Source organism: Rhinoderma darwinii, chromosome 1 (assembly GCF_050947455.1).
Source record: "Rhinoderma darwinii isolate aRhiDar2 chromosome 1, aRhiDar2.hap1, whole genome shotgun sequence".
In the NCBI taxonomy this organism is placed as follows: Eukaryota; Metazoa; Chordata; class Amphibia; order Anura; family Rhinodermatidae; genus Rhinoderma; species Rhinoderma darwinii.
Window position 1 is genome coordinate 8,049,291 of NC_134687.1, and position 13,252 is coordinate 8,062,542.

At 44.1% G+C, this 13,252-nt stretch overlaps 1 protein-coding gene across 2 annotated transcripts in view; it reads left to right on the top strand.

The window, feature by feature from the left end:
- Positions 1–13,252, top strand: part of ZNF638 (zinc finger protein 638) — a 52,653-nt gene that overhangs the window by 19,702 nt on the left and 19,699 nt on the right. For both annotated transcript variants that reach the window (XM_075855584.1, XM_075855590.1), the window contains exons 4-19: positions 2,198–2,236; positions 2,321–2,592; positions 2,667–3,136; positions 3,966–4,103; positions 4,290–4,406; positions 5,393–5,424; positions 5,734–5,771; positions 6,885–6,920; positions 7,093–7,152; positions 9,302–9,354; positions 9,435–9,563; positions 10,027–10,158; positions 11,252–11,293; positions 11,581–11,718; positions 12,568–12,693; positions 12,831–12,868. In XM_075855584.1, the coding sequence (XP_075711699.1) occupies positions 2,198–2,236; positions 2,321–2,592; positions 2,667–3,136; positions 3,966–4,103; positions 4,290–4,406; positions 5,393–5,424; positions 5,734–5,771; positions 6,885–6,920; positions 7,093–7,152; positions 9,302–9,354; positions 9,435–9,563; positions 10,027–10,158; positions 11,252–11,293; positions 11,581–11,718; positions 12,568–12,693; positions 12,831–12,868 (1,860 nt within the window). The remainder of the gene's footprint in view (positions 1–2,197; positions 2,237–2,320; positions 2,593–2,666; positions 3,137–3,965; positions 4,104–4,289; positions 4,407–5,392; positions 5,425–5,733; positions 5,772–6,884; positions 6,921–7,092; positions 7,153–9,301; positions 9,355–9,434; positions 9,564–10,026; positions 10,159–11,251; positions 11,294–11,580; positions 11,719–12,567; positions 12,694–12,830; positions 12,869–13,252) is intronic.

Here is a 13,252-nt window from a genome sequence, read left to right on the forward strand (position 1 = left end):
CTTCCACCTATACAGTCTTGTTTGTCATCACCGCGTCTCCGATGCTCGCTGGGTTGTGCAGATTTTCAGCCTCTTCCGTTTTGATCGTTTTAAAGATGCACTTTGTGACACAAAATATGTGGACACCTCTCCTAATTTATTGTTAGAGGATCTGTCACTACTGTATTAATTCCCTCTCTCCTAACTGTTATAATAGGAGCTATAAAATGCTGATTATTAGTGTATTTATTTTTTTCAAAAACCTTTATTTGCAAAGTTATGAACATTTTTCTAAATATGCTAATGTGGCTCTAATAGCCAAATAGGAGGTTACTCTTCTTTTCTCTGTAATAGCGGTGTAATAGTTTTCTGTATGACGCTGTCCAATCGGCATACAGCTTCTCCCCCTTCCCTGCCCAGCAACACCGCGATCATATAGTATACAGCTTCCATTCCAGTCCTGGTGTCATATGAAAAATTAGAGTCTCCTCTTTCATATGACACCAGAACTGGTCTAGGTGGTCCACAGCCGGAGATATGGCTGTTTTTATGTGATCCCCCTCCCCTTCAGCCTCAGTCTCTCACACAGTGAAGCAGCTTCATGCTGATGGGACAGGCGGCTGTGAGGAGGCTCCGTCTCCGGGGAATTGCTGGTGTTGACACCCACTTGTCAAGTATAGGCTCATTTGCATATTTAGAATACGTTTAAAATAAACTTTTTGGGACACTTTTCACTAGCATTATCCGTGTGACAGCGCCTATTAGATTATCTAGGAGATGGGGCATCACTAAACTAGTGACAGATCCTCATTGTCCGTTGCACACGACCGATGTGCCACTCGGTCCGTCTTTAACGGCATCCGAGTGGCACCTGATAGTCTTCACGGACCCATTCGCTTTAGCTGGTGAATCGGGACCGTGAAAACTGACCCGATCCATGGAAAGATAGAACTTGTCCTATCATTCCACGATCACTGACGGGACTTGGCCGGCGCACGCTGCCGTGTGCATGAGGCATTCGGGTGTTTCAGCTACACCCATTGCAAACCGGTGCAGAAAATCAAGCACACGGCCATGTAATCTACATAGACCGTGCTTGTAGTATAGGTCGTGCTGAAGAGATCAGTGACTCTTATGCGGCACGGTCATAGTCCAATCATGAAGTTCTAGATCTGCCCAGGTCACCTGTAAGTGCAATAATTGTGACGTGTAAGCATCTAGGACGAACTACAGCTGAGCCATGAAGCGGTAAACCACACAAACTAAGAACGGGGCCGACGAGCGAAGCGCGTGGTGCACAAAAATAGCCTCTATTGTATCACTCGCTACAGAGATCTAAACTGACTCTAGACGTGACATCCACACCAGACCTGTGCGTCCGAAGCTTCATGAAATAGGTTTCCATGGTCGCTGCACACAAGCCTCAGATCACAATGCCAGGCGGCGGCTGGAGTGGTGTAAAGCAGGAGCCGCGTGGCATCTGAAGGGATCAATCCTGTCTCACTATCTGGCAGTCTGATGGAGAAATCTGGGTATGCCGGCTGCCAGTAGAACACTACCTACCAGAATGCATTGTGCCTACTGTGACACGGGGGTAATGGTCTCGGGTTTGGCCCCGTCGTTTCAGTGCTGACGTTTTACACAATTGGAACTTCCAACTTTCTAGTAACAATTTGGAGTTCGTCCCCTTCCTGTTCCAGCATGACTGCACCCCAGAGCTCCATAAAGGCATGGGGTGAGGAGTCTCGTGTGGAGGAACTTGAGTTGCGGCAAAGAGTCCTGACCTCAATCCCATCCAACGTATTTGGGATGAATTGGAACGCCACTTGCAAACGAGACTTTCCTACAACATCAGCGCCTGACCTCACAAATTCCCACAGACCCCCCAAAACTTTGTGGGAAGCCTTCCCAGAATGGCTTTGGAATAGGATGTCCAATAAGCACATGTAAGCTTGATGGTCAGGGGTCCACGTACTGTTGGCCAGATAGTGTATGTGGATAGTGCATGCCATCTATACCTTTTCATTAAAAAATAAAAAAGTTCTTTTAATGTGGTCACCCCCGGCTAGAATTAGGGATCAAATCTCAACAAAGTGTTTATTGGTTAATTGATGCATTCGATGTTTTGAGCGTTTAAGTCCCCTCCAGGACCTCATGCCAGTGCTTGTTGTCAATGAAGAGTTCACTTTTAATATGTTGATTTCTATATTGTAAACAGGTATCCTGACTGGAACCCGCACCTCCACCCTTCTGTGAGGTAATAACATCCAGGGTCCACCTCTCCATTTCACATTCGTTTTCAATTTTATCTGGTATCTGATAATGTTTTTTGTTACTCTAGAAAGGAAAGCAAAAAAGATGAATCGACCTCCAAGAAATCCAAGTCGAAGAGTGTCAGCCCTCGTAGATCTAGAAGGTCTGGGTCGAGGCACAGAGCGCGTAAATCCCGTTCACGCAGCCCAAGATCCTCTGGGAGAAGGTCCCGGAGCCGAAGTCCACGTAAATCTCGGCGTAGCCCAAGGAGGTCGCATAGTCCACGTCGGGGGGCGAGATCTCCCCATCGCTCACGCTCTCCAAAAAAATACAAGCGCTCCTCTCGTAGCAATTCTCCCGGTGAGACAATATCTGAGCGTACGATACTTGGCAGTGCTGACGGTTTCGTAAGTTTAATGACTATTCTTTTGCAGATAAGAAGGCTGTGGATGCAGCGGTGCAAAATTTCATAGAGTGCACTAAAACAAAAAGTGTCGAAAAGGCAAAGCCGTCAAGCAATGGAAAGAAAGTGCCAGCGAAGCCTTCCAACACCAATAAGAAGCCGGCTAGTAGTGCATCTTCTCCAAAGAAGCCAAGCACCTCTGCTCCGAAGCCGTCGAGTACATCTAGCTCCAGCAGCTCCTCCAAGAAGCCCAGCAACAGTAACTCCGATAAAAAACCCAATAGTAGTAATACGGAACAAAAGCCGGCCTCTACCAGTTCTGTTACTAAAAAACCGACATCTGGCAGCTCCAACTACAAGAAGCCTGTTGTCAGCACAGGGGCTAAAAAGACCACGGTCAGCGCTGCCGCCTCCGCAAAGAAACCGCAGCCCAGCAAACAGCCCGCTTCTAATCGCAAGGCTCCCGGCTCACCCAAAGCTACCTCCAACCCCTTGAATAAGGTATGGCCGTCTTTAATTTGGAATATAAACCTTATCCCCATTGTACATCACTCTGCAGTTCTCTGAATGGCTGCGGCCATGTGCAAATATCTCCCCATGAAAGTAGAATTAGTCTAAACCGGATGTACGAATATACAAACTTATGCAAAGGTTACTAAGCACGCTGAATGTACAGGAGAGACATTAAACGGGTCTGGACGTAGCCATGACAGCGTCCTTTTCCTTACAGCGGTAGTGGACACGCTTTTATACTGTGGGGGCCTTCCATGCAGCCCTGAACTCTATCCAAGGCCCTTACATTACATGTAACAACGCCCTCGGTCCTTCCTATGCAGCTGAGAGTTGGCTGCATATACGCGTAATTGGTGGGTGTCCGACCCCCGGGGTCTACGTTGGTCTCATTGGGCTGATCAGCGGGAGTCCCTGGGCTCAGACCCCCACAGGTAAACCAATAATGGCCATTCCCAGGGATAGGACATCAGTGTTTAAATCCCGGAGAACCGAGCGCCCGACCTTTTCACACCGCTTTATGCAAATTCGAAATCATTATAAAGTTGTTGTCGCGTTTACTAAAGAGCTTCCCCAATGCTGCCATCATTTGCATGCCGGAGGTCCCGCGTTATGTAGGTGCATGCTATATAATTACAGCGTACACAGCTTGGCGACATCGCCACGTGTACAGCGGATGCCACTGGTGTATGTTTGGAGCCGGCTCGGGCGCTGACGCCTTTCTCTAACGGCCGCAGTGTATTGATCAAGCGATTTTAAAACTTTCAGCTTTATTTACTTTTATTTTTCTAACACCAGAATTTGACTTTTACTTGAGCAGTTTACAGGTGTAAACTCTGGCAAGGTTGTCCACGTCACCAACCTACCAGATAGTGGCTACACCGATCAAGACATCCTGAAAATTGTCCAGCCCTTCGGGAAAGTCTCTGATATCTTTATTGTTCGCTCGAAAAACGAGGTAGGTCGATCCACGCAGAGTTAAAAAATAAAAATCACGTGTATCTCCGTTACTCTACAGCTTTTTTTTTATTTGAGTGAAATTCAATGGTAAGACCAGTCCACTTACCACTACCAGATATAACATGATCTATATAGCCGTTCAATCGCACTGAAATAACCTTCACCCGTTACTGCTGTTTTTAAGGCGTTCCTGGAAACCAACTTCAGAGAAGCAGCTTTAGCGGCGGTCAAATTCAGCGAGACCACGCCGGTCATGATAAACAACCAGCGCGTCACCGTGTCACTGGCCGGCCAGAGCAAAGTGAGTGATTACATAGAGGTTTCTATGACTGATACTGTGTGGCACCGTCTTGTCATGCACAATACAATGAGTGGTCTGATATAAGTGGGCAGGTTACGTGGCGTTCTGTCCATCCTATATTGTTGTAAGGCACATGAGCGCTGCTAAGTGGATCGTTTTTAATGACTTCCGCTTTCTAATTGGCGGTTGTCGAGGATTGAAATACTAAAACATGGTCTAAAAATGTGCTTTATTGCTCATTGTAAATCAAAACTGTAATTCTTATTTGTTACTGTTCAAAGGGGGTTTATCGGCTTTCTTTCTCTGAGGTTTCCCGACCGCTAGCTGATTGCAGGGGGCCCCTCAACTGCCTGCAGGGTTACTTAGCAAAGTCTCCCGTTCCCTGGAACAACGAGACCCACATTTTTCAATGGGCATCTTTTTAGGGTAAGGCCCCATGGAGCAGCATCCGACGGTCTGTATGGCAGACCCCCCACCGATCAGATGCTTCGGCTACCTCCGGGCACCGAATGTCGATGCTGGAAGCAGATGGCTCCGGTCACAGAATAGCGGAGGCTGGGCTGCAGCACGGCCACTATGCAGTAGTCGGGAGCCATCTGTTTCCGGCTACACATACTGCATACACTACATAACATCCGGCAGCTGAGCGGTGCCGGGTCCAAGTGTCGGACCCCCACCGATTATATACGGATGATCTATCTTGTGGACAGCCTTTTTTTAATGAGCAATTTGCAAGCTGATGTGGCCGCGTCAGTGCTGCTCTGTTGGGCCTTAACCTCGACGTGTTTACATAATTGAAACCCCTGAGAACACTAACCCCCCCACCCCGCGCTTCACCACCACCTTCCCTCTATTTCCTAAGAGAGGAGCTGTCCACACCAGAAAGCCTTTTTAAAAAGTAGGAGAGAAAGTTTAGTACTGAAATGATATGCGTCATAATGTGAAGACATGAACTGTCTCATCTTCTGCCTCGCTTGTCTTTATAGGCACCTACGAAGAGTGCAGAAAAGGGTGAAAAGTAAGTACATCGCACCGTGGCATCCGCTGGGATTTTCTCTTTTCTTTGTTGATTTTCGAAACCTTCTAAATGTAACGTATAATTTATTGTAAAAGAAATGCCACTGGTGTTACAGCGATGTATCTGCCGTATAACATACATAGTAAATCTATAATAAAGGATGTGTAACATTAATGTCGTACTGTACAATATGGAAACATGACTGTATTGAGACACCCTGGTACTAGAACTTGTATTGGCACGTGACTGCGTTTGAACACTTTTCGGTAGTTTTTATCTGCAATTTGTTTCAATTTATTTCCCCTCCAGAGTAAAAGAAGCACCTACTAAAGCGGCAGCACCGAGCGGTACGTTACTCGCAGCTCCTCATCTCTCCATGAGAAACCTATAGATATATGGAAAAGTCTTATTGATATCATGTGCAGTTAAGAGTCTAATCAGTTTAGAAGTTCAACTTCATTAACGCTTTTTGACCGGGTTCACATGTCGCAGAAATAAAAAGAGGAAAATACATTTTTCCACAGCCGTTGTTCAGTGAAATCCGCATGTGTTTCCTTTATGCATTTCTCTTCCCGCTTGAGACCATGTTTGCCTTCTGGGTCAATAAAAATCTGAGATGTTTTCCATTCATGTCCACTGTGACCTGTCCATAGCTGCGTGCACTAGTCCTTGGACCTGTCGACACGTTCATGTGACATCACTAGGGCCAGCAGGTCGCTTGGGGCCCGTATTAGGCAGTACTGTGGACTTGGCACAACCCTGTATTCTCGCTCGGTTCAAGGGACACTCTGTCCCCCCGGGATTTTTGTACCTGAACCTGTGACAGACGGCTAAAGGTCAGGGCAGCTTTAGTTTGCGGAGGGGTAATCCAGATGGGACAACCTTTGTCAGTGGGTTCAGCTCTCTTGACATGTCTGTTTTAGTAAATAACTGTGTTCCCCATGAAATAACAGTTCTGAATGGACAATATCAGACTGTTTAGGGTTCCCGCACCATTGACAAGGGTAATGCCAACACCCAGCTGTCAATTTTATTTCTACATTTCCTGGAGGAATAACAGAGGGGCAGAACAATGCAGGGATCTAAAACCCAAAAAAATGTGTTTTATAGGGAAGGCAAGTATTTACTAAAACAGACCTGTCCAGAAAGCTGATAAATCCTTTTTAAAGGACCCTAAATATTGTAACTCCCTGTTCTTTATTGTGTAAAGCAGGAAAGGATCCTAGAAGAGAGAACGAGGGGAAAACGTTACAAACTCCTCGTTTTGAGGATGTTTGTGATTCCACCCTCTTCTGGAGGTTGATGGACCCTTGTTGTTCTAGTAGGTGCCGAGCTGAATGTTAATCCTTCTTCTTTTTTTGTCTTCTCTCCTCCTGTAGTTTTATCTGCCTGGTTTTGTTACTAATGTTACACTTTGATGTTTGATGATATTTACATTCTGACTCTTTTTACTCCCTCAGCTAAATCTGATCCTAAAGCTCCTGTTAAAGGCAAAGGTAAGGGCCTCTCCTTGTTGAACGAGTCATTTCGATGATATTTGACCAATATTAGGTATTGTCAGTGGTTGATGGGATTAGAGCTTGTGAATAAGGATAGTTGTTGTGGGTTACGGTGAGGGGGGTTTAGCAGGCACTTTTATAAATAAAAATGACAAATGTCTCTTTGCAGATGCCCCAGAGAAAGAAGCAGCAGACAAGAAGCTACAGGAGAAATCCAAACATGACATCGGTAATGGTCCGGACACCCACATATACGCATGTTCCTTAGTCATATGCACTTTTTCCTTTTCAACACATCGCTAAAAAGACGTCTTCCCCTTTCCTTAACTGGTTCCCGACTGCTGGCTGTGTCTTTACGGTCATGGTCCTTAAAACCTGCACCATAGACTTTTTACGGCTCGGGTTTTAACTTGCTGCCCGCGCGATCTGGCAGCTGAATGTCGGGTCTCCGGCTGTCAGTGACTGCCGGGGACCCTGAGGAGAGGATAGAAGCTTTCGCTGCTTCTGTCTTCTCCGATCTCTTTTACACAGCGCTCAATGAACGCTGTGTATAGGAACAGAGGCTGCACCATATGACTGGTCACATGATCGCCGGGTGCCGTTAGTGACCGACTGCTGCTGGGTCTAACTAACTAGAAAAAAATTGTGTAAAAGAAAATAAATATATAAAGTTCCCCCAAAGGTCTTCTCTGACCTTTTGGGGGACAGACCATAGTAATCATTGTCGTAACGCTAGCGCTGACCCACTTACCCTAAAATAGGCATGTAATATCTTAAATAAAATTTACGGTAGACATTAACGATCACAAATAAAAGGACTATTTCAGGGTAAAACTGTTAACGTGTAAAAGCCTATTTTTTTTTTTTTTACGATTATTTTCAAAGTTTAAGCCTAAAAATTCTAAAATGGCAAAAAGGATGTGTATAAAAATGATAAAAAAAAAAAAAAACCTGCATTGTCTACGGAAACAACATCGCAAAAATCACGTCGCTAGCCCAACAAAGTTAAAACCATTTAACGAAGAGCCGTAACTTTTTTTTTTTTTTTTTTTTTATTCCGCCGATGCAGCTGTATGAGGGTTTTTTTTTTTTTTGCAGGACGACTTCTGGTTTGTATTGGTACCATTTTGGCGTAGGTGCGACTTTTTATCACTTTTTTTTTTTTAAGGCAGGATTCACAGAAAACATCAATTTTTGCATTTTTATTTTATTTTTTACAACGTTCACCGTGCGGGTTAATTGATGTAATACGTTTATAGTCAGGGTCGTTACGGACGCGGCGATACCAAATATGTGGAACTTTTTTTTACTTTTGTTTGTTAATAATAAAACCGTTTGCAAAAGTGTTTTTTTTTTCATTTATTAAACTTTTTTTTTACTATCCCATTAGGGGACTTTAATATGCGATTATCCGATCACATTTATAATACACTGCAATACTTCTGTATTGCAGTGTGTTATGCCTGTCAAAACGGACAGGCATCTGGTAGGCCTCCGGCATGATCTAGCAGGCATTCACTACAGGCAGACCTGGGGGCCTTTATTAGGCCCCCGGCTGCCATTGGAGACATAGACACTCTGCGATCGTGTTGGTGGGATGAGAGGGAGCTCCCCCCCTCCCTCTCTCCAAAACCACTCAGATGCGGTGCTCGCTATTGAGCGCCACATCTGAGGGGTTAAACGTGTGAGATCGATACTAATATCGATCTCACCCAGCAGAGCAGGGACGCCCCCAGCCCTCAGCTACCTCTGGAAGCTGAGCGTACGGAGATTGAACGGCTCCTGCTCTGTTTATTTATCCTGATGCAGCGACGTAAAAAGTCTATGGCATCGGAATAATGCCCGTTAGTGGCCGCCGTAAAAACACGATGGGGCGGTCACTAACTGGTTAAAACCTTTCCCTCTCAAACAGGGACAGATAGATATGTGATCGTGTCTTCAACATCTGGCCATTTTTTGAACATCTTCAGTTCAGCCATGTTTTAGTTCTATCAGATACAGGGAAAGCTGGGTGGCAGCCTGAATGGCCGCCAGTGCAGCTCCCATAGGGGGTTTCACTCGGCTTCTCCAGACTTCTGAAAAGGTAATGTAGCGAGTGAGATGACCAGGATCGTGGTGGGGCTGAATGTCACTGCGTTAACTATGAGAGGAGAGAGATTTAGCGCTCAGGACACGGGAACAATAACTTTTTACTTTGTTGGTTTTCATCCGACACTTTCTATTTAAAATAAAGTAACAGTTGTTTTTTTGACGTGGGCACTTTTTGGATGAGTTTGTCTGTCAGGAGGCTGGTGTTAGGATACATTGTAGCAGCTTTCACTAATGCCTTGTGGTTGATGTTTTCTTTCTGACCAGTAGATGTTTTGTTCTTATTCCAGATGTTCCTGACGGCTTTGTCAAGTTCTACAAGCTGGACGATCCACCGCTGAAGGCAGGTTTCCTTTCTTCCTTCCTCTCTCACTCAACGCTTGTGTGAGGTCTGATTAATTTAGGGGTAACTTCTCTTTACAGGATAATGATAAATGTGTCATACTTATATCAAACTTGCCTGAAGGGAAGTACACGGTGGATGAAATTACCAACTTGGCCAAACCTTTTGGAGGAGTAAATGACGTTCTAATTGTTGCCAACCACAAAAAGGTGAGTCTTGCCTCAATACAATTGTCCCTATCTGTTCTAGAGAATAGATTGGGACTTAAAACAACCTGCATCCCCTCCTGTTACACACCGCTCTGTCCTCACTAACCACATCATGCGTGGACCATACGCTCCGTCTCACAAGATTAGCACGCTGCTCCCCTCAAACACTCTGTGCTGCTGGGGCCCCCGCTCCTCCCATGCCCAGTATGTGACCTCCCACTTGTCTTAATTCCGCTACTTAGGGCATGACCCAGTCACATGCAGCACTCGGCACACTCTTTCCCCTACTTACATCCTCTGTGCTGCTGTGACCATCTCAGCTATATTATGGACTATTAACTCATTTAGTTGTGGCTCGCTGACCAATCACCAACTGCGGCCAAATACAATAATATGTTCAAACACTGAATGTGCGATCGTTCCCTTGGTGTTATATTTTTTTCTGTTATACATGTACTTACAGGCATACATGGAGTTGACCAGTAGAAGTTCTGTGGATTCCATGATCAAGTTTTACAATGTTTTCCCAACTTACCTCAGTGGGAATCTGTTAACCATATGCATCGCTCAAAGGTACAAGGACCTAAAAGATGAGGTGAGCAGGCGCGTCTAGTGAAATGAACAGCAGAACAGACAAGTATTGGAAATCATGTTCAATACCGATTCTGTATTCCCAGTCCGAAAAGATAAGATGCATATAGAATGCACCACGGTGACACGATAGAAGGGCTCTGGCTGAGCAGCCGCTAAATAGGGCAAATGGTAAAAAAAGGAATGTCAAGCGAGTTCTGCCAAATATATTATGCCATAAAATTTGGCCCCATTTCTGCCTACTAGACTCCTTATTGACAAATGTTCTCCATCGCGCTCTGCCGGCATCAGAATAAATGAAATAAAAAGTGGACTGTCCCACCACTGCTGTATGGAGGTTCCCATGGATTCCCACAAATTTCTAAGTGCCACATGGGCCTGTTTTAGGTCTTAAATTGCTTTTTTTTTTTTTTTTTTTATGACGGCCTAGCTTTAATTGTGAAAGGTTGCAAGAATTAACACTGTAAGATAAGTTACGTTGACATTTGATAACTGGACTACAATGACATTGCATCCATAGTGGCGTGACGTGGACACCATTGTATGATGCAGTGACATTCTAAGACTATGGATAGAAAGCCATTGTATCTTAATCACATTGGACTCACTGATCTCAATGTACTTGGCAGTCCCCCAAAGTGAGAGCTGCTCTTCCTTACAGAGAATGTCTGGACCATATCCACCTGTGCAAACTTTTTTTCTCTCAAAATGAAGCAACTTTGCAAAAAATGTTGTTAAAAATGTGTGTCTATGATCCAGACCCACAACCAACTCTGCCTAGTGCGGTGCTGCACTTATAGTAGTGGACCCGACTGCAAGATCTGACTACACTGGGTCTGTAACCATGGAGACACACAGGTCTGCATTTCGGCTGCAAACACAAAATTATATATTTTTAATCTAGACCATGTTCCTTACTTTTATCATTTAGGTAAAGCAATTGGTAGACCAAGCCTTTAATAGAAAGGGTCCTCACATGTAAAAGTCTTCCTCCCTTTCGTCCTTCAATTTGCTATTGCTTCTTCTGTGATTTATTGGGCAACTTCTAAAGTTTTTTTTTTTTTTTTTGTTTTTTTTATATCCTACCTCATTATTAGGACCGCATCTTTGCTGATCTCATAGAACAGTCTCCTTACAAGGTAAATTAATAATTTCACACTTCTTTTGCAGTAATTTATTTTAGAAAAAGTCTTAACTGGCTGTCCTAAGGAATCGTGACTCCTGGGATTTAAAGTCCACATGCTCCATTAGGACATATCCTGGGAAATATCTCTTCGTGAATGCCCCTTGTCCTACCAGTGTTCTGATTCCCCCCCCCCCCCCCCCCCCACCCTCAAAACAATATTTTTTTGTTTTCTGATCGCTCCGCTCTTACTTTGCTCCCATCAGTAATACTAATTTACAATCCACTGTTTTCCCCCTACAGATTACACCTTCAATTTATGAAAAGTTTGTCTATCTCACAAACCTTCCCGAAAAGGATCTAGAAGATTTTGAGATCATTCGTGTTGGACTTCGTTTTGGAAAAGTTGAGCACCATGTGTTTCTCAGTAATAAGAAGAAGGTGAGTGCTGATACTGAATCTCCATACAAGCTTTATGTGGTAGATCTGTGGACATTTAGAGCCGGCCAAACACATGAGAGAGCTGAGAGCCATCTACCCCATAAATCTACACGCTCACATCAGTTGTGTCCTCTCTGGACCCTCCTGAATTCTCTTCGTCCAGGGGTCGGTTCACATCGGCGTTTGGGCGCCGTTCAATCTTTCCATCAGAGGGACCGATGAACGGAAACTATAGCTTCCGTTTGCATTACCATTGATTTCAATGGTAATACTTCCATTGCAGTTGGTTTCCGTTCCGTAAAGTTTCCGTCTTGTTTGTTTCAGTGGGGGGAAAAAAAAATTGCGTAGTAGAGTACGCTATTGTTTCGTTGGAAAAAAAACCTGGACACTTTACGGAATTGAAACCGGCAAACAAACTGAAGCTATAGTTTTCGATTGGCTTTCCGTTCATCAGTCCCTCTGAGTTGAACAGAGCCCGATCGTTGATGTGAACAGACCCTCCGCTGTAAAGAAGAGGTGCAGTAAAGACAAATCAAAGACGACGGGAGGGTCTGGGGAGTGAGCCGACAGGGAGCCCATCTGACAGAACGGCATCAGGCAATGTATTGGTATATGTGCAAGCTGCAGAAGGGAAACGGTGCAAATGTGTTTTTGTCTTTTTATTGTTTTTTTTTAGGAAACACAATGAATGCTTTTAACCCATACATAGTGCATGCCGTGCAAAAGAGGATTCTTCTGTGTCCATAGCCTTTAAAGCTTGACTATTGATTGCGTTTTATGTCAGTAAATGCCTTTTATGTACTGAATTCTTATTGGTTTTTTTCCTCCTTATTTCTTTTATATTTTTAGGCTATACTTCACTTGCATAATGCCAATTCAGCCAAAGCAATGCATAGCTTTCTGTCCCAGTATCCATGCAGCATTGGGGACAATGTCATACAGTGCTCCCTCCCCTCCAAGACTAAGCTAGCCGAAGTAAGAACATTCAGCAATAAACCATACCTGACCCTACACGTTTTACCGTGTCACAGTCTTTGTATAAATATATATATATTTTTTTTTTTTTTCTTTGAGTTTGTATTTATTTATTATTATTATTTTTATCTCTATAGGATGAATATTTGACTTTTATTGAACTGGAGACACAAAGGTAAATATATGGTGTGACCTAAAGGTTGAATGCAAACAATTGCCCTTCCATATTCTCCTCATGGATGACGTACGCTGATTTCTTGAAAAATGTTTTAACATACGTTCCATCATTAAAAGACAAATGTCTTTTTCCGGAAAGCCGATGTATCGGAGTACGGGCTCATAGACCTTCTATTGAGTCTGTATACCGATACATTGATTTCCGGAAAAAGCCTAAACTAAACACACCAGCGCTTCTGCCGCTTCGTTTTAGCAATTGGTGGGGGTCTCGGTGCTTGGACCCCCACCAACCAAATCTTCCGACATGTCACTAAGACATGTCAGAAGTTTGTCGAACGTTTAGTTAACCATCAAAAAGAACTTTAAGGGTATTTAAAAAAAA